At 44.8% G+C, this 27,099-nt stretch overlaps 2 protein-coding genes across 3 annotated transcripts in view; both read right to left on the bottom strand.

The window, feature by feature from the left end:
* The window catches only part of BCR (BCR, RhoGEF and GTPase activating protein), a 67,854-nt gene extending 59,012 nt beyond the window's left edge, over window positions 1-8,842 (bottom strand). Inside the window, exon 1 of the mRNA XM_026037641.1 lies at window positions 7,327-8,842. Within this exon, the coding sequence (XP_025893426.1) occupies window positions 7,327-8,842 (1,516 nt within the window). The remainder of the gene's footprint in view (window positions 1-7,326) is intronic.
* Window positions 8,843-13,082: 4,240 nt separating this feature from the next.
* RAB36 (RAB36, member RAS oncogene family) lies at window positions 13,083-26,427 on the bottom strand. Of its 2 annotated transcripts, XM_026037788.1 has the most exons (11): window positions 26,272-26,427; window positions 25,540-25,628; window positions 24,457-24,545; window positions 22,721-22,786; window positions 21,589-21,690; window positions 20,248-20,312; window positions 19,615-19,666; window positions 18,320-18,401; window positions 15,860-15,950; window positions 15,212-15,331; window positions 13,083-15,018 (listed from the first exon to the last, which is right to left on the bottom strand). In XM_026037788.1, exons 2-11 carry the CDS (start codon window positions 25,606-25,608, stop codon window positions 14,954-14,956), a joined length of 801 nt encoding a protein of 266 aa, XP_025893573.1. In that variant the 5' UTR covers window positions 25,609-25,628; window positions 26,272-26,427; the 3' UTR covers window positions 13,083-14,953. The 2 variants fall into 2 exon arrangements, with proteins under 2 accessions (XP_025893573.1, XP_025893574.1); XM_026037789.1 differs by lacking the exon at window positions 13,083-15,018 and having other exon boundaries at window positions 15,220-15,331; window positions 15,860-15,946; window positions 26,272-26,426.
* Between the last annotated feature and the right edge of the window lie 672 nt (window positions 26,428-27,099).

The raw sequence follows: 27,099 nt of genomic DNA, 5'->3' as shown, positions 1-27,099 counted from the left end.
CTGACGACAGCAGAGGCAGAGCGGTGCTGAGAGCCTGTTTAATAAAGCAAAAGCGTTTGGGAACTGCGTGAGGGTTTCCATAGCTCCCGCCGGGAAGCACTAGGCTTCTCCCCATTCTGACAGATGCACCTGGGGGCCTGCTCCGAAGCAGAGCTGGATGCAAAATAGGAGTATACAATTAATATCCATGTTAAATCGCAGATAGGTTCATACTTCAAGGAAACACTGTCATTTGCTCAACCATTGCAACACAAAGCGACAGATCGGCAGGACTTTTCTGCGAGGTAACTGCTCCTAAGGGCTCCACGGAGGTGAGACCAGCTGACACTCGTCTCCTGGCCTGGGTGGAAGCTGCAACGAGACCTTCCCTGTCCTACACCCCACTTCCCTCACCTCAATTCTGCCTCCTCCCAGGACTGCAGAAGACCCTCCCAAGAGCTCTGTTCCAGCAAGACCTTTTACTTCTCTTCCCTCCTTTTGGTGCCACGCTTGGGAGCGAGCGGTAACTGGCACTGAGCACCAGCTGCAGGGCAGTTTTCGGAGGGGCTGCTTCACTTGGACCACGCAGAAGGTCGTGGTGGGTTTTCTCCCCCTAGGAAGAAGCCCTTTCTCCACAAAAAGCACCAAAAGGTTGGCAAAAGGGCTGCAGGCAACAAACCCCCTTCCATCCACAAAGTGCAGCCAAAGGGGCTGATACCAGCAGGCACCTTCAAGGACATAAACCCACAGCCCCCAAGCTTCGGCAGCTCCGGGCAATCCAGATGCTCCCACGCGCTTCCCGGGGGCCCCACGCAGCTCTGCTCCAGCTGCCGCGCGCGGCGGTGCTTCCCCCAAGCACAGAGAGATTCCAATTACACTGGCAGTAACGTGATTACCAGCCAGCCGTAACGCGGTTAAGGAAGGGGCGCACGGATACCGTCCTGGCAGCCGGCAGGGAGACAAAAGGAAGCAGACGGTGGGGATGGCGGCAGGCAGGGAAGGTTTGCAAGCCACATCCCGGCTCAGTGACAGCAGCGCCGCGGCCCCGCAGGCCCGTTCTGCTGTTTCCAGTGTGCAGGACGGCTCGAAACCAGTTTAGGGGCAGCTGTGGAGCTCTGCTGACTGACACTGCAGGATTTACTCCCAGTCTAAGCCTACTTCCACATTATATATAATACAAAAATACAGTGCACAAACCAATCCACCTTCTTGGCAATGAGGGGGCTGAAACCTGCTTTGTAACCTAAGACGCTCCATGTGGCTGCTCTGGAAGCGCTTCCCGCCTGGCTCGTGAGGAGCAGGAGCAGGCCCTTATTGTTCTCTCCCGGCTTATCTGCCTGGGCAGCACAAATCCAAGCGGAGAGGCTGAGCCGAAGGACCTGCTAGTCCGGGATGCTCTGGGGGAAAAACGAGCTCCAGATAAGCTGCGCTGCCAACGCACAGGCCCCTTTTTGTGAGCAGCAATAGCCCTCCCTAATTGAAACAGAGCAGTTCTCCAGCCGCTTGCCAAGTCTCACCTCATTAACCTTTATGGATTGACCTCCAAAATTCCTTGCAGCCGAAATCCCCGTCTCTCTCGCCTCAGAGCTGTAACTGGGTATCCCTAGGAGGCTGAGGAGCAAGGGAGGGCATTAGAGAGAGAACTGCCAAACCTGCTGCCAGGAACCGTTTCCAGGCTGCTACTGAGCCCAAGGGCCTCACTGGCTTCTCTTCCTTCTCTGCTAACCCATCTTCCAAAGAGCCCGCAAGGCCAAGCCTGGATTAAGAACAAGCCTCTCCTCTCCCAAAACTTATAAGAGTCCCTAACACGTTGCTCAGGATCCAAATAAGCATTTGAAGGTCGGCCAAATCCTAGAGTTAAACCCTACTCCTTCCCCTCCCAGGTCCACCACGCAGGATGTCACCTCCCCACCCCTCCCAGCCCATTTTGCTTGCAGCGCTTCGGCCAGCAGTGAAATAAATTCAAGTGAAGGACCAGGATACCTAGAGCTTTACCCAAGCGTCCACCCGAGGAGCACTAGAGGAATGAACAGCAGCACTTGGAGAAGGTGCTAGAGCAACCGATTCCACACGCTAGCGGCCCCATGGGCTCCCCAAGGGCCCCTTCACTGCTTGTCTTGGCACTACCTGCAGGGAGCACCAGGACAAGGCTCAGGAGATCCCAACGCTGCAAGGCGGCACCTCCGGCGGTCTGTCCATGGGGGCCGCCCATGGCTGCAAGGATCATCCGCACTCATACTGAACACCAAAAGGCTTCAAGGTGACAGTGAGCCACTTGAGCCATTTCTTTGCTAGAGGAGGAGAAGAAAAAAGTGAAAAAAAAAAGAAAAAAAAAAGAAAAAAAAGAAAAAAAAAAAGAAAAAGAGGGGACCAAAGCACTTCCTCTTCCCTGAAGCAATTCATTGCTTTAAGGTCTACCACCTGCAAGCATGCAGAAGTAAACCACTTTAGATCAGTACATGCACTGACCATTGCTTATAAAGACAGACCTGCCCTCTCCCCAGGCTGGCCTACTTCTCTACACAATAGTTTTATCTCACAAGCCCAATCTCTTCATCATTTATAAACCCCACCTATTCCATCCTGCTCACCCAATTCACAGCTCTTCATTCCCCTGCTCAGTGCTGGTGCTTCAAGAGAAAAAGAGCCGAGGAGCTTCTAACCCAGACAAGGAGGGCAGTGCCAAAATGTCCTGAGACACCAGGCCAGGCCACAGATGCTCGTGCTTGTCCCAACTACCTTCCAAGCAGGATCCAACCGAACGCCAGGCAGCAAATTCCCTGTGCTCTCCTCCCTGAAACCCCTTGGGCTGCCAGCAAGGAAGCAGATACAGGCAAACCCATCGGTGCAGCTCCCCTGGCCACAGGGCAGGCCCTTCCGTGACAGCGCAGAGCACAACTCCCTTTGCAGTGCTTGGACAGGGTGAGTAGATGTCCCAGGAGCCCTGGGCACGCCAGCACAGACCCACTGCTGTGGCTCAACCTGGCTGCACATCCTCCCTCTCCAAGGTCACACAACAGCTCCCTGGCCTGGTTTACCACCTCCCCTCAGAAGCAGGTGCCTTGTGATCACAGAACCTGGGGGCGGAGGGCAGAAATCCCACGCTCTAGGATGACCTCCAGAGAAGCAAAAACAAAATCCATGTGCACATCATCTACCAGGGTAGGGCCAGAGGTCAGTATGTCTGTCGAGGAAGAAGTGGGGGGGGAAGACTGCAGGGTCTACGGTCACTGGGGCCTTAAAGCGAGAGCTTCACAGGTCTCCTTGGAACTCAGCTTGGAGGGAAGCTCTTCCATATCCCCATCAAAGGAGCAGAAAGAGGGTGGACAAGCAGCCAGGTAACCTCAGCAGCCATTAAATAGTATGGAGGAGGCCCTTAGATAGCATCTTGCCATCAGCAGGCCCAGGAAAGCTACTCACCATTACATGAAAGGACTGAAAATGAAAATAAAACAAAACAGAGCAGCCTCAGCGGCTCGGAGGGAAACGCTGGTTTCCAAAGAGCAGCGACAGCCGCATAGGTACTGTCCCCCACAAGTCGTCTTTACACTGCTAGAGGACTTCTCAAAGAAAGCACCTTTTGAATTATGTCTTGAGATCCACATGAGACAATAAGTGGTGGAAGGAGAAAGACAGAACTAAGAAACTCATCCAAGACCTTGTAAGAGACACAGCTGGTCCAGAATCCCAACGTGCAGAATCTGCCACCGAGCAGCCTCCTCCCGTCATCACACGGTCCCCAGTTCCCTGGGGTTTGAAAATGAAACGGTGTCAGGGGTGACCTTAAAAGCAGGCAATTCAGATGCTTAATTACCTGTTAGGCATTTAAGCACACAGGACTGAAAAATCTAGGGCTCTGAGCAAGGAGGCACTTTAGAACAGGCCACGTGAGTCCTGCAGTCCACACACATGGATAGGTTCCAGCGTTCTCATCCCTGTCCACATCCAGCTCACTAAAAGCACAGGGAACACGCTGCTCCAGAAAGCAGCGCGCAGCACTCCCACACCTAGCAGAGACTAAAATAAGCACAGTTATTCCCAGCGGAATTAAATAATACACATCTCCAAACAGATGGCTTTATATTCCGCACTCTGGCTGTTGGTGACATTCTAGATACAGTGCCAGAACTCTTTGGAGATCACTGTCAAGTCCTCTCAGGAGGACAGAAGCCACTATTCAGGCACAAAAATACCCACAAAAAGATAATATTTACCTGTAAAGCTGCTACGTGCACTCCAGACAGAGTTTCTATGTTCTTATGCGGATAAAGACATTTTGTGCACAGAACATTGAGAGCTCATGCCCTAATTTTATGTAGCAAGCTGTAATGCCACACAGCAACTTCCGTGTGCTCAATTAACAGCTCCTCAATTAACTAGTTAAAATAAAAGGACAGCCAAGGTCATCGGGAGGCCTCCCCGCTGTGTATCAGCTCTATGCAGCTCTCCCCTGGATTCAGAGCAGAAAACACAATTGTGGCTTCCCCAGTTCCTATGCCTGCTACAAAAGATTACATAGAATTAAAAAATAAATACCTGCTTACTCTCCCCAACCCGATACAGTCAAAATGTTCACATTTGTTATAGGCTTGATTTTCCCCACTCCTATTATAGCTAATGGGTACTATATAATTCCTTAAAAAAAGAAAAAAAGAGGATTTTAATGAAATCTAGGTAAAGTTAGACAGAAAATAGAGTTGTTTCCAAATCTCACACTGTGCTTTATCCTTGAAAACAGCTAAAATCCTACCACCTTGGTTTAGTAAGGCTTGTGCAGGAACACAGATCAAACACTGGCTCAGATTTCATTCACTTGAGACTGAGGTGACTTCCTTCTGGCCCTGTTTTGTAACGCAAAGTTAAACAAATGATCACTGAGCTGTGAAGCCGAGAAAGAATCTAGACAAAATAGCAAGTGTTCCCCAGGCAAAGGCAAGATGGGCTGGCACGGCCGGGCCAGACAGGAAACGCACGGGGCGCCTGTCTACACCCTGCTCAGCTTTATTATGAACCGAAGTCACGCAAAGCAAAGCCACGGAGGCGACGGGAATCGGAACGTCCAAAGAAGCCAAACACTGTCGGGCAAATCCCGCTTGATGCTAATGAACATTAAGGCTGGACTGCACCTGCTGGGATGCTGACTTGCACTCTCTGCTCAAGCACCACTGCAGGGAGGGCTGGCAGGAGCAGCGACCTGAGCCCAGCGCTGCAAGGCTGGACAGGGCCACGAGCTCCTTGTGGATCCTGCAGTGCTGGAGATGCTGGTCCAGGTGCTGCTCCTGGCCAGAGCTCCCAAGCTGGGAATGGGAGCCGGGCGGCTGCTCCCGCTCGCGCCCTTTGTGTTTGCACTATGGAAAAGAGGTTCTGCCAAGTGGTGTCTGACCACACTTCTTCCTAAGCATGAAAAATACAGAATCGTATAAAACAAGGCTCAGTAGGAATAAACCAGAAACATGGCCCTCCTAAAGACGTTAAGCTTTTTTGGTTAAGCAAAAAGTTGCCACCAGCTAATGTGCAAGACAGAAGTGATTAGCCATCTGGTGAAGGTCCCTGCTAGGCTTGCAGGGTGACCCCTGTGCTGGGGGAGGCAGAAGGAGCTCAGTTACATTCTGTCCTTGTCTGCAGCTGCGTGGTCACCCTCCGGAAAGGGACACCAAGCTTTCCACCAGAAAAAATCGACCAGGATTTTTAACTGTCCTGAGCTTTCAGCAGCCCGTTTCATTGCCACCTCACAAAGCTAATGAAACTAAATGAAATTATTTCAACTGCAACTGAAGCATGGCTCGTCGGAAGGTTGAACCTACCCCAAAGCCACACCAACCTTTGTTATTTTTGCCCCTTTGTTTCCCTCTGCAAAACCACAACTGCCAGGAGGCTTCTCAGTCATCTAAAGAGCATCAGTAAACAGGAACAGAGACAGATGGCTGTAGCTCAGCTGAAACCAGCACTAGATCCAGCCTCTCCCCTGCATTACTTCTGCAAGATGCTCACATATGCATGAGACCCAACAAGAATGCAGTAGGCCTGGAGAGAAAACAAATATGTGTATATAATCTGATAAGGAAGAAGTCACTGTGAGGACAAGGTAATGAGGTTTCATGTAGGGTGAACATCCATCACAGATGAGACCCAGCCTTCTACTAACCCAGCAACGGGAAATAAGGGGGGAGCAGCAGCAGCGAGTGTGAAAATGTCTCTGGTGGTTGTTGCTCCCCAGGAATATTCCAGGTACTAAACAGCAGGGAAAGGACACGCAGGAATCTCCTTCCGGATAAGTTGCTCGGACATCAACCTGACACAATCTGACAGGCTCCTCTCTGCAAGCCTCTTTGGGGCTCTGATTCACCTGCTACTTCAGGAAGCAATCGTCAAGTATCAAGTTAATCCTTCATTAAAATTACAGATTCAAAGCTGCAGGGAACACACACGAGAGACTTCTACCATTTTAAATTTATCAGCTTCTTCATTCCTGGAATTCGTTGCTTCTCCTTTACTAGGAGACTACTGGAGTTAGCACGAGATTCTGTTTACATTTCATGTTGCTAAATACATCCAGATGTCCACATGCATCCAGAGAATCTATGGGATTCGACGTAGTTCCTCGTTCCCCTCTTCCACCAACTCACACACAAACATCTGAATGAACTACACGCCTGAAGAGCTTAGGCAAGAATAGGTTCAAACGTGCCCTGCTCTTTCCAAAACAAAAATTCTGACTCTGCTAAAACCAAATTAAGAGCTCTCCCTCGGGGCTTCCTAATATTCCAAGTTCTTCCCTCTCGTCGCGATAGCAGAAAGCCGCAAGAACAGGGCTGCGCAATCATCACCTCTAATCAGCCCTAATTGAAGGATGACACGAGACAGGAGGAGAAACGAGCACCCCAATTAATACAGGCAGGAAAAAACAAGATGAGGGGAGGAGCATCAGGGCAGAGCTCCAGCCAGACCCTCAGGTTTTGACTTGCTCCCACTCCAGGGCAGAGCTTGGCTATTTCCCGGTAAAAGAACAAGAGGGAGGGGCAGCTCTGGCCCCCACCTTACCTCCTACGCACAGAAAGTTTTGAGAACTGATTTATGGGGGATTTGGTTGATCCCTTCGAAAACAAAACGAAAACCTGGAGTCAACTTCTGGGAAACAAATTTGTATTTCTAAAACGCAATCGGAAGTGTATTTCTATAGGAGCTTCTTGAATCAAACAACCACAAAACAAGCATAAGTTTCTCACGTTGAAGAGCTGCCCCCTTGGGCAATTCTCCCAAGCCTCTCCTGGTGTCTTCCATGATGTTATTTCCCGCTCTGTACACAAAGAAACGAAACAAAAAGTGGCTCTCACAAGGAGTACACACCTGTATCCCCGTGGAAACAGCTGTCCTGGTGACACCTCCCAGAGGGCAGGTCCCCATCGTTGGGCCAGATCTGTCCTGTTTTTCGGACTCCCACAATAGTAGCCTCCGACACGACGACTTGCGGCTGCTGCCGGTGCCGCTTCTGAGACTGTGGGGTGGGTGGGCTGCTGCTGTCGAAGGATTGCTGCGAGTTCTGCGAGGGGGACCGGCTCTTATCCCGGTACATGCGGTACGTGGTGGGGCTGGGGGACACATGGCTCGACTGGCCCGAGGAGAAGTCTTCCTCGCTGGATGTAAGGTTCTCGTTGGAGCTGCAATCTGGTGTATATCCTCCCCCGATGTCTTCGAAACTCCGGGGGGAATAGGATCTCCTAGGCCAAGTGAGGTGCTTTTCCTGATCCGTCGTGCTCTGATTCCGCAGGATAGGTCCTTTGCCTTCTCCATCCCCCATCATGCCGCCCACGTAGATGCTTTGATAGGGCTGGAAGTCCAGGGGCTGCCAAGGCGGACGGTTGCTGCCGTTGGCGTTAATCAGATTATCTTTGAGAAACCTGGGGTTGAGTTCGGCATCCTCAAACTCTCCGTCGTAGCCAAAGGTGCTCTCCGAGGCTCTTCCCCGGTACGCGGGCCTCTGGAACTCACTAAAGCTGGGTCCCATGCTAGAGGGGAGGGAGTGCAAGGACTTCTTGCGTTCCATTTGCATGGCTTGGCTACCAAGAGAGCTTATTTTATCAGAAACGTCCTTATCGTTGACCTTCACCAACCCCTTCTCGTGGTGGTACTCCATGTTCACGTAAAAGGGCTTCTCCACAACGTCCTTGCTGTCCCCAGAATGCGAATTCACCTTTTTAATCCTCTCAAAATTGGACCTGAGGGCCGCCACACTCGTGGCGTTCCCTCTGTCCTTGGAGGGCGGCTCGAAGGGTCCGTCCTTCTCAGCGGAGCCCGCCAGCCTGCGCGAGGCGGCCGCCTTGTGCTTCGCAGGCGACCCGTCCGCGTCGCAGCAACTCTCTGCGTCCTCGGCCACCCTCCTCAGCCTCTCCTCGCCGTAGTGCCTGCACCGCTCTGGCTCTCCCTCGCCGGGATGGGGGCTGTCCAGGGGCGACAGGTCCGAGCCGTCGCTCTGCGTGGAGAGCTTGCGCAGCGAGGGCAGCCTAGGCTTGAACTTGTCCTCCGCGTGCTGCGACTTGCTTTTCTCGTGCTCCTCGTGGTCGGCGGGCTGCGGAGGCTGCAGCTCCGGGCTCTGCTGCTCCACACCCGCGTCAGGCACCTGCGAGGCGCGTTTGAAGCCCCATCGCTGCCTGTCGTAGCTCTTCTTCTCCTTGGCCAGGAGCGTCTGCAGGTAGATCATGCGGAACCGCTCCTTGTTGACCTCCATCTCCAGCCTCCGGATGGACGCCTTGCACAGCTCCAGCTCCTGCTCGATGTCCCCCACGGACTTGAGCTCCATCTTGGGCGGCTCCGAGTCGGCGAACTGCGCCTTCCACGCCTCGGCGAACCCCACCGGGTCCACCATCTTGCGCGCGGCCGCGGCCGAGCGCGGCGCCGGGGAAGCGGGAGGGACGGAGCGGCAAGGAGGGCGGGCGGGAAGGCGCCCGCCGCCGCTCACGTGCGGAAGCGCCGCGCGGGGCGGCGCTCGGCGCCTCAGGCCGCTACGGCTGCGAGCGCCGCGGCAGCGCCCGGGCTGCTGCTGCCGCCGCCGCCCGCGGGTGCCCATGGCGCGGCCCGGCCCCGGCGGCGGCGCCGCGACGCGCAGCGCTGCGGAAGGGGAGGGCAGCGCCCGGCACCGCCGCTCGCGCCGCGCGGGGGCCTCTTAAAGGGGCAGCGGGGCCCGGCCCTGCGCGGCCCCCACACGGGCCCCGGGGTGCTCGGCGGCTCCCCCCGCTGCCCCCCGGGGCCAGCGCAGCCGCCCGCGCCAGGGCGGTGCCCACCGCGCTCCGCCATCCACCTCCTGGCTGCCCCAGGCAGCTCGGCCCTCCCGGGGTCCCCTCAGCCATTCCCGGGGTCCCCTCAGCCCCAACCATCAAAGACCTTCTGGCCCTGGACCCTGCCCTCCCTTCCACCCTTCCCATGCCCGGGAATGAGGAGCAGGAGCCCTGAGCAGGGCTCAGACTAGGCTACTACACCAGCCGCACTCACCGGCCAAGGCTGAGTGCGGCTCCCAGTTGGTCCTGGTCACCGGCCCCATCCCAGAGCTCCAGCCCCAGCCCAGGGGATGCCAACGAGGGGAGCAGGAGCCCCTGGGTTTAAGGGCTCCTGCAGTATGTGATCCTACCTAGGCCCTGGGGCCTAGCCCTGTGCTAGTGCAAGTGTTCAAAAAGTCAGGATCAATCAACCCGGAATTCTCACCTGCATAGCAGGACAAGGGAAAAGGCATCAAAATGCCCATCTCAGGTCCCTCATACACCTGCTTCTTTCATTGACGAGGTGGGGTATACCATCAAGGTGAGGTATAGATATACACCTCATACATTACTAGGGAAGACAGCAAGACACCATTCCAGCAGTCACTAATATCATCAGGAATTCCCTGAATCTGTAGAATCCTGAGGTTTGATTTCAAATTCTGTGGTGAAAAGCACAAATGCACAGAAGTAGGAGGAACGGGCTTACCTTCCAAGGACATATTGCTACGTAATCCCTTAAAGCATTTTCCTCTTCAACACCAAGTGAAAAATATTTTTCAAATATTTCCCGACATGCTGCAGATTGGCTGATCTTGCCTTCACTTTGGCATAGGCAATTCCACTTGCTGCTCATTTCCTGGTTTTAACCTCTTTTCCTGCACTTGTTTCCTCAGCTTTTAACACAGGCAAGGTATTGACTGATCTATCTGGAAAACATATTGTAATCCAAATAAAAATGAGAGTTCTGTATTCATTAAATACCCCTCTAATTCTTTCGAGAAAACTCAGCCCTTCACAGAGAAAAAATAAATAACTTCTCTTTACTGATGCTGTTATTTTTTTGCCTCTGTGCCAGTTGAAATTGTGACAAGCATTTCCAGCAACGTGGGCTTTAAGACTGTACTAGCACTATTATTATAATGATAGATCCGCCATGGGGATGTGTTTTGATATGTACATCACTTTTAATCAAGTCTCACGAGTTTGATTCCTTTTTATCCCTGGCAAAGGCCCTTTCCCCCTCCTCTCCACTGGCTCCCTTTGCTCACATCTGCATCCCTTTTTGTTTTTAAAAGGGGAGAGCAGGGATCCCGCAAGCCAGAGGCTGGATTTCTGGATGCACATTGGATCTGGACGGGTTAAGGATGAACCTGGATGGGTTAAGGACGAACCTGGACGGGTGACACCGCGCAGAGCCCCCCGGCGACAGCGGTTGGCGACCGAGGAGCTCCCCCGTGCGGGCAGGAGCCGCCAGGGCCCGAGCGCGGCCGCAAACACCTCGGAAGCGCAAAAAGCGGGATCTTCTCCACGGGAAAAACGGGATTTCTCCCCGTTCAGCTGCAGCCCAGACCAAGAAGCGGGAGTTTTGCAGCACAGCGTTTTGCAGCCGGCTGGACCACGCAGCTGGACCTCGCTGGATGCCTTCAGCTCGCCCGCGATCCCTGCAAAGCGGGAGCACCTTCCCAGCACCAGGAAGCTGCTGGCCAAAGCACAAGGAACTGCTCTGGCATCGGTTAAGGCCAAATGCAAAGTCTGCCAAAAAGTTCATTGCAACTCCCATCTGCTGAGGATGTGGAGCGGATACAGGCACCCACCAGGCGCTTGTACTGCACTCACTGGGATAAACTGGCTAGTGGTGAAAGTCCAAAAGGGCCCAGGACCACAGACAGACCTGAGTTTAGTGAGAACCAACAGGACAAAGTCCATCTCATCATCTACAAGAGAGTAAAAAGCAATATTCTAAGCTTCAAATAATTAGGCTAAAGCAGCATCACTTAAAAATCAAAGCCTTTTATAGTAAGAAATGATGTTGCCTGCCAGCTGACTGTTCCCTTTGATCCATTACCAGGTGTTTTGTGCCATGTGATACACAAAGTTATTAAATAGCAACTTTTTAGCACATTAAATTCTACTTAAGACAAAAGACCAGCATAACATTAGTACTTTTGAGGGGAGATTATTACACTCGCCCTTTAACTTTGCTTCAGAACATCTGAGTTTTACACTCTTCAATTTCTCAGCAGCCAGTTCCCAAAGGAAGCTGGCAACGAAACTGCTGTCGTGAGCACTGCGAGAACTTCACCAACTGGCATGAAAATCGTGTTTTAGCCTATGTCTAGATTTAGTACAGTTATTCTGACAACATTTTTCACAATATTAAGGCTCTTCGCAGCAAACCAAGTGGTTGATAGAAAGAATAAGCATGCACAAATCAGACATACAGCAGATAAACATTTAAGGACTTGCAAATTAATAGTATGTTTACCATTTTACCCAAGTTAGAGACTTTCCTTTGTGCTTTCCTAAGTAATTCATCAATTGTAATATCATCTAAGATTCATTTTTGATGATGAATTATTAATTGGGAGCTCTTTGCTGGGGAAGTCTCAGTAAGGCTTAAAAAACCCCAGCCTCGCAGCATCCATCACAGAGCGTGTGGAATCCGACCAGGGCAAGGGACAGTTACTGACCAACCAACAGCATTTTTAGTGCATGAAATTTTTGCAATGACACAAGACACAAATCGGTAATGACATTAAGCAGGGCACTGAATGGTATTTATTGATAAAAAATACAGGTAACCGGGTCGTTCAGAGGTCAGGATTCACCACATACGGAAAGGGAACGGCCCCTCCCGCAACACCGGGCGCTCCAGCAGCTGTAAACTAGACAAAATCCTATTGCATTTGATTTTCCAAGCAACTCGACTGCATTCTGACGATACCACAACCCTGTGATCCTGAACAGCAGTGGAGCTCAGTAACAAATGCAACATCTTGGGGAGAATTTTTGAAGAAAATACACGCCAGGCTCCTGAGGTCTGCTGCTACCTTTGTGCTGAAGTAGGCAGCAAGGTTGGGCATGTCCTGTAGAACCCACCTTTAAAAACACTTATCTGCTCAGCCATGGCCACAATAAGGTGATGGAAGGTGCCATGGGCCACCACAGGGAAGGTTCAGCTGGGCAAGCGCTGCTAAAGCCACACTGAGCCTGCCCAGTCCTAACGGGAGCTCTGGGCTCTAACTGGCTCTGTGCATCCACATTTCTCCTTGTATGTGTTTGCCAAAGTCTGGGACAAGTCACAGCTTATGTCCAAGAAATACAGATGGAAGGAAAACTTGGGCTGAGGGCCAGACTCAAGCATAATTGTCACAATAATACAGGCAACAGCCTGGGAGCCTGATTTTAGAAAAATTTCTTCCTACACTAAATAAAGACTAAATAAAGTCTTTAATTCACCTATGGAAAGAATGAGGAAAATGGCATCTAAACAAAATACGGGATTCTGAGTCTCAAACTATTTAAAGAAACAAAGGTTTCCTTTCAAAAATGAACACACATAGGGAAATGCTACCTCTGTGCACTACCATTTATCTAGCTAAACTGCAAGCAGCAGCAGCACAGCAGTCAGCAGTGCTTCTGTGGTCTCACCATGCCCACAAAAGCGCTTCTGAAGAACCTTACACACACGCAAAACGTGACGCATGCCCATGACGTGCTGCAGAAACCCTCTTTTCTGCTCCAACCCAGCAAACACAAAGGCCACGGCTGTGCTGCCCACTCAGCGGGAAGCTCCATACAAGGGGAGTGCGTGTTCATCATCCTGGTGACATACATTCGAGATGAACAAACACATAGAACACTATAAGGTCAAAATATTACACATAACACCTTACATACCCACACATACTCGTCGTCTCCGCCACGTGCTGCATTTGTGTCTTTGCCAAGAGAAGCAGCACAATTGCTGAACAGAATATTGTCCAGTAAAGAAAGACACAGAGTTCCCATAAGATCTGTATTCATTGTTGTCTATGAAGCCGTTCAAATTTACATCACGAGTCAAAAAAATAAAAGGAATAAAAACAGGGTGTTTAAAACATCATTTCTCCACTTTTTCCCCCCCTCCTATTCATATTTAAACAAGTTGGGCAGGAAAATGGCTGAGAATCTAAAATATTTTCAGATTGATATGTTGATTTATTAAATATAATCTTCCTATGACCTTTTTTACTTTCTCAGCAGCTCAAAGCTGACAGGTCTTGTTATAATCAGTTCTCCAGATACTGAGGTCTCTGCACTGCTTGAATGAGCAACAGAAGAAACTGGTAGCTTATAACTGCAGAGAAATTTTCTTTTTTCTCTCCAGTTAAAACAGTTGCAGCATGCAGTTTAGAGTATTATAAATGATGCTCCACTCTTGCTTATCCCAGCATTAACAAATAATGCCAGTTTTGAGTTTTAGGACTATAGAGTTACAAACCGCTGATGTGAAGACTTCTAAAGAGGCAGTCTTTATGTCCTCCCACTTTGATTCTTTTGTAACTGAGTTTGAATGGCCATAAATTTGTACAGCTTAGTGCAAGCCCAAGATTTACAGTCCCATTTACTTTTAGAGAAATATCACCAAGAATTCAGTGTCAACATCTTCACATGGTTCAGCGTCAACATCTTCATTTGGCAAATCAATTAGGATGTAACAAGCCTATGTACCTGCCTTGGAGAACTCCATCTCTTCCTATCCCTCTAAACCCACGCACACCATTAAAACTTTCCACAAAATAGCAAAATTATTTCTCTACTCGTCTTGTTTCCATTCAGATGTGGAGCAAATTGCTCCCAGCATCAAGTTATCAAATGACCCTGTCCCAGGAAAAGCAGATAAAGTTACTACTACTTTAACAACAATATTGAATCTAACTTTACCAGCTCAGAGTTCCTACCATAGCATTTGACAGAGACTGTTGCATGGTTCCAGAATCATGTTACATTATACTGCTAATAAAAAGGATGTAGTTACAATAGAATGTCAATAATTATTTTCAGCAACAAGCTGGAATTGTGGTGTACATAAGTTTCAAGAACATCGAAGAATAAAGTAGGATTCTGCATCCTCTTTGGAAGATTGAATACATGAAGTTTAGTTCTTCTGTCAAGTGCTTATGTGATCATCATTTCTTATTCAGAAGACCTGAAAACAATAGCATGCATATCCAGCAGCATTTCACATACTTCCACATCCACAAACTAAAACCTCACAACTCTAAATTTAAAATGTTAGACAAAGTTCATATCTGGACTTTGCAAAACCTGGAAATATTTCAATACTGGACTCCGATTTAAATGGAAAAAGCAAAAGATTTTTCCTGGATAGAGGAATCGATATGAAAACTACGCTGCCTGCATTTCCTGTTCCCATAACTGTTCTACAGAAATATGCAGAAACACCACACTAAAATCACAGAATTCATACTGCAAGGGTCTCTAGCAGACAGGTGAGCACAAGGCACCAGCAACATCTTGCATTAAGACAAGGATGTCACGTTTTGACTATACAAAAAAAATGGTTAATGTAACAACTGCACCATCTAGCATAAGTGAGTCTACAGCAGTGAGAGCCTCTTAAAGGGCTTGAAGGAGGGTTTTTTCTATTTTGGTTTGAGAGCTTTCCTTGTTACAGGTGTGCTGGGGTACACAGAAGTGGCACTTTCAAAAGTCAGTTAGCAGCAACCCAGGCTGGCTTGAGGATTGCCTTCTGGGATTTCCATCAAGCTCCTTTCCAGTTCTGTAGAACCAAGAAGGTACAAAATTAACTCATGAGAAATGACACCATTAAGGTAACAAAAGCAAATGCGGCTTCAGGTAGCCAATGAAATAAATAAGGTTGTAGGAGGGTGAGACAAGCTTTGGTGCTCAAGAAACTCCCCCAATCCTTCAGACTGTAAACAAGGAAACAAAAGCAGTAAAACTTAACATACTGATGAGGTTTCCTGCCCCAATTTGGGCCGTTTGCCTACTGGTCTTCTCAAGCTCCTTTATCATGGACTGTTCAAAGGCCAAAGCAGCAACTCGGGAAAAGAATTCTTTAACATTTTCCCCTAGGAAACAGGACAGAAATTTTGTGGTTTTACAAATGCACATCAACATTGTGATCAAACAAGCACAGATGTGGACAGAGCACTGCTCAAGACTCAGAAGTCCCCAACAATGTCTCTTCCTTTCTGGTCAGTGCCATAAGAATGTCACATCTCCTTTCTCTGTAAGGCTGAATACTGTTTCCAAAACCATTATTTCTAGTCAACAACAGAGAGAATTCAGTTTGTGGTATAAGCTTTTTTATTCCTAGGGTGAGTAGCAGTGCACACACGCAAGGATTTGTACAACTATCCATCAAATAAACAGGCTCAGACAAGGCACAACAGCTCTCCTTTCTGTACACATGACAGGGCAAGCACACATACAGAAGCTCCAATAGAAAATGAGCCATTAATAAATCTCAAATTTCAAAATGCAACAGATATAAACCTGCCTGCTTGGAATGGGGGAAAAGGGAAGTTTAACCTCTCTCCTGCCTTAACGAGAGTCTCTATAGTTACACTGTTCTTCTGTCCTTTGCAGTAACTTACCTGTTTTGGCTGAAACGGACCAGTACTCTGCCTGCATCTCATTGGCAAAGCGGATGGCATCAAGCTCTGTCCTTTCACACACAGCATCTGACTGAGCAAACAAGGGACAACTTTAATGTAAGAACTATATACGGCCTAGTAATAACACAGTATTGTCAGCACCTTTCTGACAAGGTCTTTCTGCTGCTGACTTGGAGCTTGCCCATTAAGACAGGGACAGGAAATCAAATCTTTGGTAGAGAAAGTACTTATTGTGGCTTTTAAATATGCAAGCCTCTATTTATCTTTCACTGCATTAAAGCAAACAAAAAAAAAATTACAAGGGTGACCACTGTATCAAACACCACACTGTAATAGCTATAAAGACACAGTCCCGTTACTGCTCTTTTGTCACTGTACCATCATCAGCAGAAGAGTCACAGGGCCAAGTAATCACGGTGGTTCTTTGGGTTCAATTTTCCTTCTCTCTGTCTCAGCTCTTTTTCCATAGCATCTATTCTTACCAGTCAGAGGAATCAACTAAAGAGAAAGGATGTTCCTCCCCAAAAGCAACCGAATTATACTCAGATGCGCCATCTGGTTAAGAAAGAACTGGAGACTGGATGATTCCAGGAAAAAAAAAAAAACAGGGAATCACAGAAAAAGCTAAGATACAAAGCTGCCAGAAAGATACTTTTCTCGGGGAGACAGACAGAAAAGAATTAAAATAGACACCGGGAAAGCAGCCATCAAAAGTTGCTGCACTGATAACGAATCTGAGGAAAAGGACCCCTTGTGCAAGAGAAACAAGAATCTTTGTTCACAATCCATTTTCATCTGCCTCATTCAGAGTTTTCTTTTTATGTACAGGGTTTCTTTATATATTTATTGCAATAGCAAATTGTTTGATATTTCTAGTAGTCATGAAGCATAGCTTTGAAAGCCCTCTTGGTGTTCACGGCACATTCACTTTAGGGAAGGGACACACACAATGTCTCAGAGCTCTGACTGCACCAAGGTCCTGTCATATTTTGTTCAATAAAGTCCTAAGTAGCTTCATTCCAGCAATTTTCATAACATTAGAGTGTCTAAAATATCTGCTGCAGGGAAGGTATTTTGAAAGTTTAAAATGCCCACATGTCTTTCTGCACCTGGTGAATTCAGTGGGAATATTTAATTCTAAATGTACAATTATTTGTGCAAGTATGTGAAGAATCAAATTCTCGGTCAGATTTCCACAGCAGTCAACTCTTAAATTATGGAATTTATTGACACTACAAGACTGTTGGCTGCCACAGTGACTACTACTCATCATATAGATGAACAGCAGAAAACTCATTAGCAGTAACATGAAGAATCTGTATGTATCTGGCAAAGTCATAAGCCCTTGAAGTCTATTGACTTCTGATTTTTAATCTAATTATATAGAAATATACATTAAAATTATTAGAATTACTTAATTCTAGGTCCCATTCTACCTTTTTTTTCCTCCAAGTGTAAAGATAATGTCACTTTAGACTGTCATACAGATACACTCTTTATAAAGAAAGTTATGATTTGGGAGACAGAGTAAGAGAAAATAATTCACCAGATATTTGCTTTTGTCTTACACCTACATTTCTGAATGTAAACTTTTCCAGTTTAAGCCATATGTTAATGTACATAATAATGTACTTCCCTAGTCAAACATATTGACTGCAATGTCTTATAATGAGGAAGCACTGCACGACTGAGGAGAATTGTAAGAGTTAGGAAAGGAGGACATAACAGCAAGATTCAGCTTGAAAAATGCTGTCTTCCCACTGACGTACTACCTAGAAAACACCAGCCCCAGCTTTATTCTCGCCTGCCTTCTAGCACCATCTGGAAAACAGAATCTAACAGGAATTTTATCTGAGACAAGATTTCTTACCTGTGCCCTCAGTGATCTCACATACCTCGCTTTTTCTCCAACTCACAAAAAAAGCAATAAAAACAATTGTCAAAGTACTCAGGACAACTGATAATATATGCAGCTTTCTGGAATGGGTTTTTTTTTTTTTTTTTTTTTTCCCAGTGAAAAATAGAGAGGCTGCAGGTCAGAGTGTAAGTGAGGCCACATGCAGCAGCTGGAAAAAATGTAGCTAGACAACATAGGAAGCATGCTTGTTTTAAACTCTTCAAAAATTAGGTAGTGAAATGTAGAGGAAGACAAGAAAAAAAATGATGCAGGGGAAGTATATTATCTCCTTCTCTTCTTGAGAAAATGGCATCACATTCAATAAGTGTTAATAATAAAAATAAGTAAGATTTATTGTTTAGAAATCTTTTTCTTTAATCGGTTCTGAGTTTGCTGTCCTCTCTCTGTCATCTTCTTACTTCTGATTTACATTTTTTCCCTCCACAAGGTCTCTGTCCTGATAACTTGGTGAATAACTTCTAAGCAAATCACTTAAGGATCTAGGGCAAATTTGCTTTTCTCAGTTCATTTGATCTCCTTACCACCAAGTCTTTTTTTGTTCCAACCAGAAAGATGAAGCTGGAATCTGGCTCATTCTCCCTCAATGCATCTTCCAGCCACTGTCTGAAATGTAGAAGAAAGACGAGAATCAGAGGGTCTAGGGCATATAGGAGAAAGGGGCAGATAACAGGGTCACAAGAAAAGCGAGAGTGTGAATTTTTTTAGTATATCAAAGGCCTTTTCTTCTACACAGAAAGAGATCAGACACTATACATACCCCTTTGAATAGCTGCACTCCACTAATGAAAAGTTCAGACATGTCCACTGCACAGTGCAAATTCAACAATGATTTTAGCAGCCAGAAATGGTATTTATCAGCATAAGGGCGGGACAAATCAGTTTTAATAGAGATAAGGAAAAAGAAAACAAGAAGCAGAGGAAAAATATGAATGACACAGCAGATTAGATAAGCAGGGGAATAAAGAGAGAAATAACCTATTCAGCAAGATTATAAAATAGCTCCCTGTGAAGGCTGCTTGTTTCTTGTCTCATAAGCTTCTGTATTTTTGTTGTTCTGGCAATCAAGTTGCTCTTGAGTTATCTAGCACAAGTGAAAGAGGGAAGGGTGCTGGGGAAGCAGGTTCACAGCTTTCAATTATTTTCAGCCTAGCAGAGACACTAATATATATATATATTATTTTGCAAAGACCTATGCTAATTAACTAAATATCACAGAGGTACTACAAGAAGATATTTTAATGTACTTTTATATCAAAATACAAGTTGTAGATAAATATGCACCTGCATTACAGGCATGACAGTATGTTAGAAATATTAGCTCTAAGTGACAGTCTTCAGACAACTGTGTAAAACAGACTCATTTCACAGTCTGCACTGAAAGCAGAACAAGTCTATTCATACCACTCAGTGAGCTGCTGTAACCAAACCATTATGTACATCTGAACTAGTAATTCTAACTCCATCTACATTAAATATGTTTATGAGAAAAATAGAAATGTCTAGGTGTACTTCATCTCTTCCTACCTTTCCAGTATTAGAATGATCCAACTTCTAGGAAAATGTCTTTTTCTCCCCACTAACTATAAAGGAAGAGTGAGTAGCTCCAGTTTATGCTCTGCCTTTGTTGAGAAAAATCCCATCCCAAACCATCTAAACAAATGATTGTCAGCCTTCATTTCTTAAAGGAAAAAAAATAAAACGAAAAAAATCACCACTTATATGGCAACTCCACACTCCTAAAGCAACTAAAGGCTATTGAAGGCAACTAAATCTCCCACAAAAGCCTTAACGACTAAGTAAAAACTTAAAAACTTACTTTGTGTGGTCCAAAGTCTGGATATCAGCCAGATCAAACACCGTTATTATAACTGCAATAAAAGACAACACAGAAACAAAGTAAGTAAGTTCAAAAGTGCATTAGACATCTCTCCAATTCAATGCACCCTGTTGAATAAGGAGAATGGTGAAACAAATTTTAACAGCATATTTAAACCCGAGGAGACAAAAGACATTGCTCCCTTTCCTTCCTTCTCTAGCAGCCAGTAAGACTGCAGTCCACAATTTCAGCTTCATTTAGTCTTTACCCATATTCCAGTCTAGAACTTTCAGGGATCTTTCATTTTGGGTCCTCTTTATCTGCTGCAAAAATTCTTTTCTCAAAGGTTCTCACTAGTAACTTCAACAAGAAATTTACCCAAATCCAAATTCTCTTCCCCCAAGAACCAAGTGCCATTTTATTAAGCCTTGTCAGAACATTCAAAGCTTAGAGTTGTGACAACTTATCTACAGACAGATATATCTGACTTTTCTGGTCCCTTTTTCCCTGTGATAAAAGATTCTTTTGCACCACACTATATTCACAGGTACCTTGCCAGAGCCATTTATAGGTGTATGAATTGCATATTTCTTTATAAAATCACAGCCAGGATCAAATTAATATTGTTCTCACCTTCTGCTCCTCGGTAGTAAGCAGATGCAATGCACTTGAACTTTTCCTGACCTGCTGTGTCCCATCTGTGCAATGGCAAAACGAGAAATTTCAGGTTAATGAAACCCAGTGCAACCTGAGTAAACATGCTAATGAAGCAACAGACTGGTACAGGTCAGAGAAGAATATGATACAAGAGAAGTGTTACCATCTGGAACATGTTATTCATTAACTTCGGTTAGAAATACAATAAAGCTCTATTATTTAATGAAGACTTTTTAACTCTGTTTTTATCCCTTTTTTTTCTTCCTCTCCACAACAGTCATTTTGGAGACTGTTCTTGAAGAGTTGATTCTTTGCTAAATTAAATTGCAAAACTCATCTGTCATTTGTTTCTAGGACAATCTAACTTTGCCAATGTATTTTCTGTGCTAATGCTAGCTAAATTACATTAGTGCCTACTAGGGTCTCGCAACTTCTAGGCATGTCCACGCACTGTGAATTAGACTTGCAGTTTAATCAACTCAAATTTGAAGAAATTGCTTCTTAGTCATGAAGATCCTCAGCTCTGCTGAGTTCTCAGCTACCGGCAATACTACCGATTTTTGTCTGTTGATTTTAATAGCATTAAACAGAATAGCGTCCCCAATCTGATGGCTCAAATTTACCTTGTATGGAAACCTCTCAGTAAGAGGGAGCACCAGAATTCACCATTCAGTGATGTTCTACAAAGCCACTGAAGATTCTGCAGATAAACCAAAGCTAAACAGCTCAGGAACCTTATGGCACCAATTGCCAATGCACTAGTGTGTTAGATTTTTAAAGGCACTCAAGTTCCTAGAAGATGAAGACAGTGCCTGGTTGAATTTTCAAAAACACAACAGCACTGAGATCAGGGGAGAATGGATGTCTAAGCGCTTCTCTACAAATCCCCACTAGCTATTTGCATCTTTAGGCAATGACCTTTCAGAGAAAATGCCTTCCTAAATGAAAGGGTTTCAATATTCCTGCCCTAAATTACTTGACCCAGCGCATCTTATCTCTGCTATAGATGACACATCGTAGCAGAGAAGACTCAATAATGTCTTCTGCAAAACACTGCCAGCTGGACACCTTTCTGAAGAGCTACCCCATGCTAGAGACACCACACAGACAGATTCTAGGTTCAAACTCTAACACATGCATGATTTGAGGGAAATCAAGTCCCTCATTACGATACTGAAATCACTAGATAGCTTGACATCAACTTCAATAGCTACAGAAATAAAATGCCTATTAAAGCCAAGTCTGGGTTTCTTGCAGAAACTGTTTTTCAGATCACAGGATATTATGTGGACGTTTTTAAATCTTGATGCCACTTACATCTGGAGATTGTAGGGTACACCAACTATTTCAAAGCGCTCAATCTCAAAATCTACTCCAATGGTTGCTTTGTAGTCTCGGTCAAAAGTATCTTTACAAAATCTGCAATGAAAAAATGGGGGAGAAATGCTAGCAACATCCAGCTACAAATACATGCAGTACTAGTACTACATAAGGTAAAATGTAAAGGAAAAATAACTGTGGATTGGCTATATATTATAGGAGCATATATAAAAATACTAAGGAAGGAAATAACAAAAATGACATACTGAGTAATACAAACTAGGAAGTATTGGTCCAGCAAGCTCTCAGGATGAGATAAGAATCAGAATAAAATAGTTTGGACTGCCAAGGAAAGTTCGGGATCTACAGTTTCCTCTATGGATTAAGAAGATTAAAAACTTCCCCAGAACTATGTAACAACTTGGAAAAAATAATTAAAAATACAAACATAGACAGAAAGCTGTCAAGAGTGATCACAAGCTACAGAAATTCAGTGTTCTTTCCACTGGAGTTAGATACAAAAAGCTCTGGAGTCGTTTTTAGCATCTAGGAAAGAATAAAATAACTCTTCTTTAAGGCATTATGCCACTTAACTGCCTCATTTTATAAGCTATGGAAAGACGTGTTGTTTCTGTAGAAGTTTCCAGCTATAGAAATGAGTTCAGGTACCTGCACTAAGATGACTTTAAAAAATGTTTTGGTGAACAATTCTCCTAATAAGGTTAAAAGCATGAAACCACAAATGAAACACTGGAGAGAGATTTTTTTGTAGCTTCCCATTAAATATATAATGTTTAGAATGCTTTTATTAAGGAAACATTGACTCAGCTAAAATTTAACCACAAAAATATTTCAGAATTTAACCTATGCCACCCAAGAGACCTAATCAAAGTGACTGAGCATAATTCCCATAAGAGTATGCAATGTTTTATACTCTAGACTTGGCTTTGTCTTTTATTCAATAACAAAGCCCTGGTTTTATTATTAAGACAGACCTCATTGTGAATAGAGAGAAACAATAATATACCAAGCACTTAGATTCAGCTCAGAATATGAGTGTCTCTCACAACTGATATCCTTCCAAAATGAGGAAGGGCAGAACCAAACCACCTGCTGAGACACACTGTACCTGTTGATGAGACTGGTCTTCCCAACATACAGGTCTCCTACCACAACCACCTTGGATAGCTTTAGTCTGTAATAAATGTTTCAAAAACATTAAATATTTGTAGCAGCAATTTCAATATTCTCACCACAAAAATACTGATTTAGATATTTAAAGTTCAAGTGATTGTGAGCATACATGTCTGCTGCTTCAGTCTACATAAACATCACTGTGCTACAGGATCAGAATCTTGAATAAGAAAGAAAAGAATGTCAAAAAAATGCTGGGGCAAAACAGTCTGCTGTTTACTCTGAGTTTTGTTCTTGTTGTTTGTTTTGTTTCTTTTAAATATAAGCTAGTGGAGCAGAATTTTCCTTCCATTACAAATGCTTTGTCTGTGTCTACACATTTGGGAATTTGCAACATATGTCCACAGTAGCTGCATCATTATCAACTCTCTAAGGGGTGCAAGTATAGATATTTCTGCCATTAAAACTAACCAAAAGTTTCTCATTGACTTGAACAGTCAATCAAGTCAATCACAGGAAACAAGTTCTATGTGCATGAACAAAACAATAAAATAATCTACAGTGAAGTTTGTCTGGAAGAGGGAAAAACAAACAAACTAAAGTGTGCAGAGCCAATCCATTTCCTTACTACCTGGAATAGTATTAATCTGAACTGAAGCTGGCTGCACACAAATAATCCTCTTTGCTCTGGGTCTTCCCACAGCAAGCAGCAGATGGACTTTATGTGACTCAGCCTGCATTCTTAAAATTGAAATGCAGTTTATCTTTTAGGAGATACAGATGGATAAGTGAATGTAACTGTATTTGTTGACCTAAACTTGGATTGACATCTCCTGGGCACATGCTACAAAAACAGCTTAAGAGATTTAACATTCTTTTATATTAAGGAATAGCTTTTTAAACAACGGCATTAATATTCTACTGGATATTACCTCTGGTTATAGCAGGCTTCTGTGGCATGCTGTTTGCAAATTACTGCTTCTAAATTGTCCCAATCTTGATTGGACAGCTGCCTGACTAATATCTAAGGCAAAGGAAAGCACGCACTGTGTGACACAGTGCAAATGTGTTGGTCCCCACAGGTCCCACGCTGCTGTTACGTCTGCCTGAGTAATTGATACTGGTGCAGTATTGAGTGAAACCAGAGAAGGGAACATAGGAAGCAAAAATTCAAGTGGGCATGTTCCACTAATTCTTGCTGAGGAACAAGCTCCCTAGATTAGAGAATTTAAGAACATAGATTGAGATCAAGGCCTCAGGCTGTCTTTCAAAATGGCACAAAGAAATATTCTGTTATTTGGGGTAATGGAAAATGAAGATGATAGTTGATACTGGTACCAAGGAAGAATACAGCAACGCTACCTCTGCCCTATTCCTTCTATCTGCTTGGCATACTCACTTGGTTTGGCAAAATTCAACACTAACTTCAAGCAGCTAGTTCGTCTTTCAAACTTAGAATGTAGCTATGTATTGCTAAAAAACCTGCATTTTTTCAACTCTATTAATGACACCAGGAAAAACATCTTGAAAAATGTGGGAAGGAGGAGCACCTTGGTCATCCAGTGTCAAACAGGAAATGAGAACTGCCATGTGATTAGTACCCTTAAAATACATTGTTGTAGGAAGATGAGTAATGAGGATATGCCTAGGAAGGAAGCAGGCTATAAAGAAGAGTTTAAACATTTACTTCAATGGTCCATTTTAAAACCAAACCAAAGCAAAGCTCCTTACCCAGCTGTTCCAGCACTCTGCTGGCAGGCGGTCCTGACCTGTGCATGGAAGTGCTCTCTGAACTGCAGGCAGGCCTCAGGTGTGTACCACTGAGGAGAGAAGAGTTACCTAGATCAACTGTGTGATACGACAGAACAACCCTGCAAAGAGTCCAACTAGCACAAAAAAATAGGTAAGGAGATTAACTCAAAGAGCTTCTCAACTACAGGGACACCCTCTGGCTTAAGAAAACAGATGTCTTCTAACCCCAGCTTATCAAGCTGCCTCACAGGTGCATTCAATATATTGTCCTTCAGATTGTAAATACATTTTTCTCTGTATTGCACTGTCAACATCCTACCCCTTGCTAGAGTTCTGAAGGCAACTGCATTTGTCAATCTGTTTAATAAATACCTTATTCCAGGAATATAATTCCAAATGAATAACAATAAATAATACCGGGAAACATGTAAGCAATATGCCAACCTTACTAGAAAATCTTGTGAATCTCCTGTGTAAAACTCCTTCTAACTAGGTGGTTGTTTAAAAAAAAAAAAAAGAAAAATACATTTGCACTTGTATTTTTCTACGATAACTGTGGTAATTTTCTTAAAGGTAAAAACAAAATGCAGAATCAAGATCAGCATGGAAAAAAATATGATCTCCCTTAAAGAGTATTTTGAATGACTGAAAATTGGAAGGGTCATTTGTCCTTCCCTATCCTTAATTCTCCTATTGCACTTCAAGTACAAAACCCTTTGAGGACAGAAATGGTCTTTTCTATCTACATTTTACAATGCCCCCTGCATTTGACTTAGTGTATGGCTAATGTCCTGAACATATACACATGGAAAACAGAAACTGCCAATTATCAAGGTGGCAAAAATCACTGTCTGCAGATGCCGATGAAGTCAGTCCTATTATTAAAGATACCAGCATTGAACAGGAAAAGGAAGTCCCAGTTATCTATGAAATAAATCATTAAACTATTTTTCATTGCAGCAGCAAACAAGTTCACATTGAATTAAAATATTATTACACATGGGGAAAAGCCCTAAATGGCAGGTACTGCATACTCTGACCTCAGGGATGAGGGACACTTACCTTGGGAAACTGGGAGATAACTCTGTCCCTACTCACTGGGGGGACCAAATGCATCAGGTTGGACTTCATTCTTCAAATTAAAGTTAATCCTACCAAACAGGAAACAGGTAAAGAGACACATAGCAATCTCAACACAGGGTAAATAGTAAAACACACACATATGCGCACACACACAAAAAAAGGCAGCCCTTATAGACTTACCTTTGTTTCCCTTCCATTACAGCTAATAGTTCTGTTATTTTACTGTATGATAAAAAAAAAAAAACCACCAAGTTTCTTGTGTAGATGGGGCCACATCAGTGCATACAGGTAACAGCAGCTTTAGAAAGGGCCTAAGCACCACATCTCATTTCATTCAAGCGCAGATACTTTCCCAATCTCCCAAGGGATGTTAGCAAGTCTGTGGGGATACCACATTTCACCACAGCAGAAAAGGAGGAACAACCACGAAGTTGCCACAGTTCTTGGCACAGAAGAACTTTGATCCCACATCAACTTGAGAAGAATGAATTGAACAGACAATCAGACTTGGAAGAAGGAGACTGCTCATACAAAAAATACTACAAATACATGAAGATATCCTGCTTGAGACAGCTCAGTTGGATTGTTCAATAAAACCCTGAGGGTTGTTAGGGGAGGAGACACTTGAGGAGGCTCCAGCCCCTCACTGGTCCTCAGAAGAAGGTTCCTAGAAGGCCACTCACCATGTAGCAGAGCTAAGGAAGGACTCACCGTGCGGCAGCCGATGCGAGAGGCTCCCAGCTGTACAAACCGCTCCGGCGGCTGCTGCGTGGCCATAGAAACGGGTCTGCAACAGTTCCCTTCCTCCCCTTCCCTCACAGATTAGGAAGGCGGAGTTGGAATGGAGTAACTTCACTATGGAAGTCCTGGTTTTAAAAGGACAGGCTGGTTTTAGTGGCTATGCCAATTCCTGCAACCAGAAACTGCTCTTTGTAAGGTCAAGTGTCCCCTAATCCCATTCAAGTAAATGGTTCTGTTTCCTTCAAAGGTTGTTATAGATATAAATGCAAGGAGCAGGATTAGCCCAGCGCCAAGGAATTAGTGGAGTAGGGAATCATTAACATGATAACATTAAATATACTAGTAATTATTAAGAAACTCACATGGGATTTTTCAGAATTTCAACTCAACTTCATCTCAACTTCAAAGGCTGGGGGGCACATACCACACACAAATCATTTATGTTTCAGAAACACATAAAACTAATACTGCTCAACAGTATTCCACTATTAAAATTAATGTTTTATGCTCTTCTGAGGGGATTACTTTTAAATCCCTTCAGGTACTCATTTGAACACAACACAACCAAAAAACAAGTGAGAATTCAGCTTGCAGTTAGGTCATTCAGCAGAGAAGGGGGCATTACAGCACTTAATTATACACCCAGTTCTTTTTATAATATTACCTGTGATAAAACACAAGAGGTGTGTAGATCTTTTTATGCTGTACTACCCACTTTTTTGGCAAGTTTAAATGGTTTTAAAACAATGTTAATGTCTTAAAATAATAGTTCTAAAAAGAAAATCTCTGCTGACAGGT

The sequence above is a fragment of the Nothoprocta perdicaria genome, unplaced genomic scaffold (assembly GCF_003342845.1).
Source record: "Nothoprocta perdicaria isolate Ctin4 unplaced genomic scaffold, notPer1 scaffold_2, whole genome shotgun sequence".
Lineage (NCBI taxonomy): Eukaryota > Metazoa > Chordata > Aves > Tinamiformes > Tinamidae > Nothoprocta > Nothoprocta perdicaria.
This window is presented reverse-complemented; position numbering and strand designations above follow the sequence as displayed.

What these genes read in the sequence shown, in the direction of transcription:
- RAB36 (XM_026037788.1), bottom strand. Translation starts at nt 25,608, where the DNA reads ATGAAGTCCAACCTGATGCATTTGGTCCCCCCAGTGAGTAGGGACAGA. An exon ending in TTATCTCCCAGTTTCCCAAG is followed by an intron (nt 24,546 to 25,539) that starts GTAAGTGTCCCT and finishes TTCTCTCCTCAG; the next exon opens with TGGTACACACCTGAGGCCTG. An exon ending in AAGACCAGTCTCATCAACAG is followed by an intron (nt 21,691 to 22,720) that starts GTACAGTGTGTC and finishes TTTTCATTGCAG; the next exon opens with ATTTTGTAAAGATACTTTTG.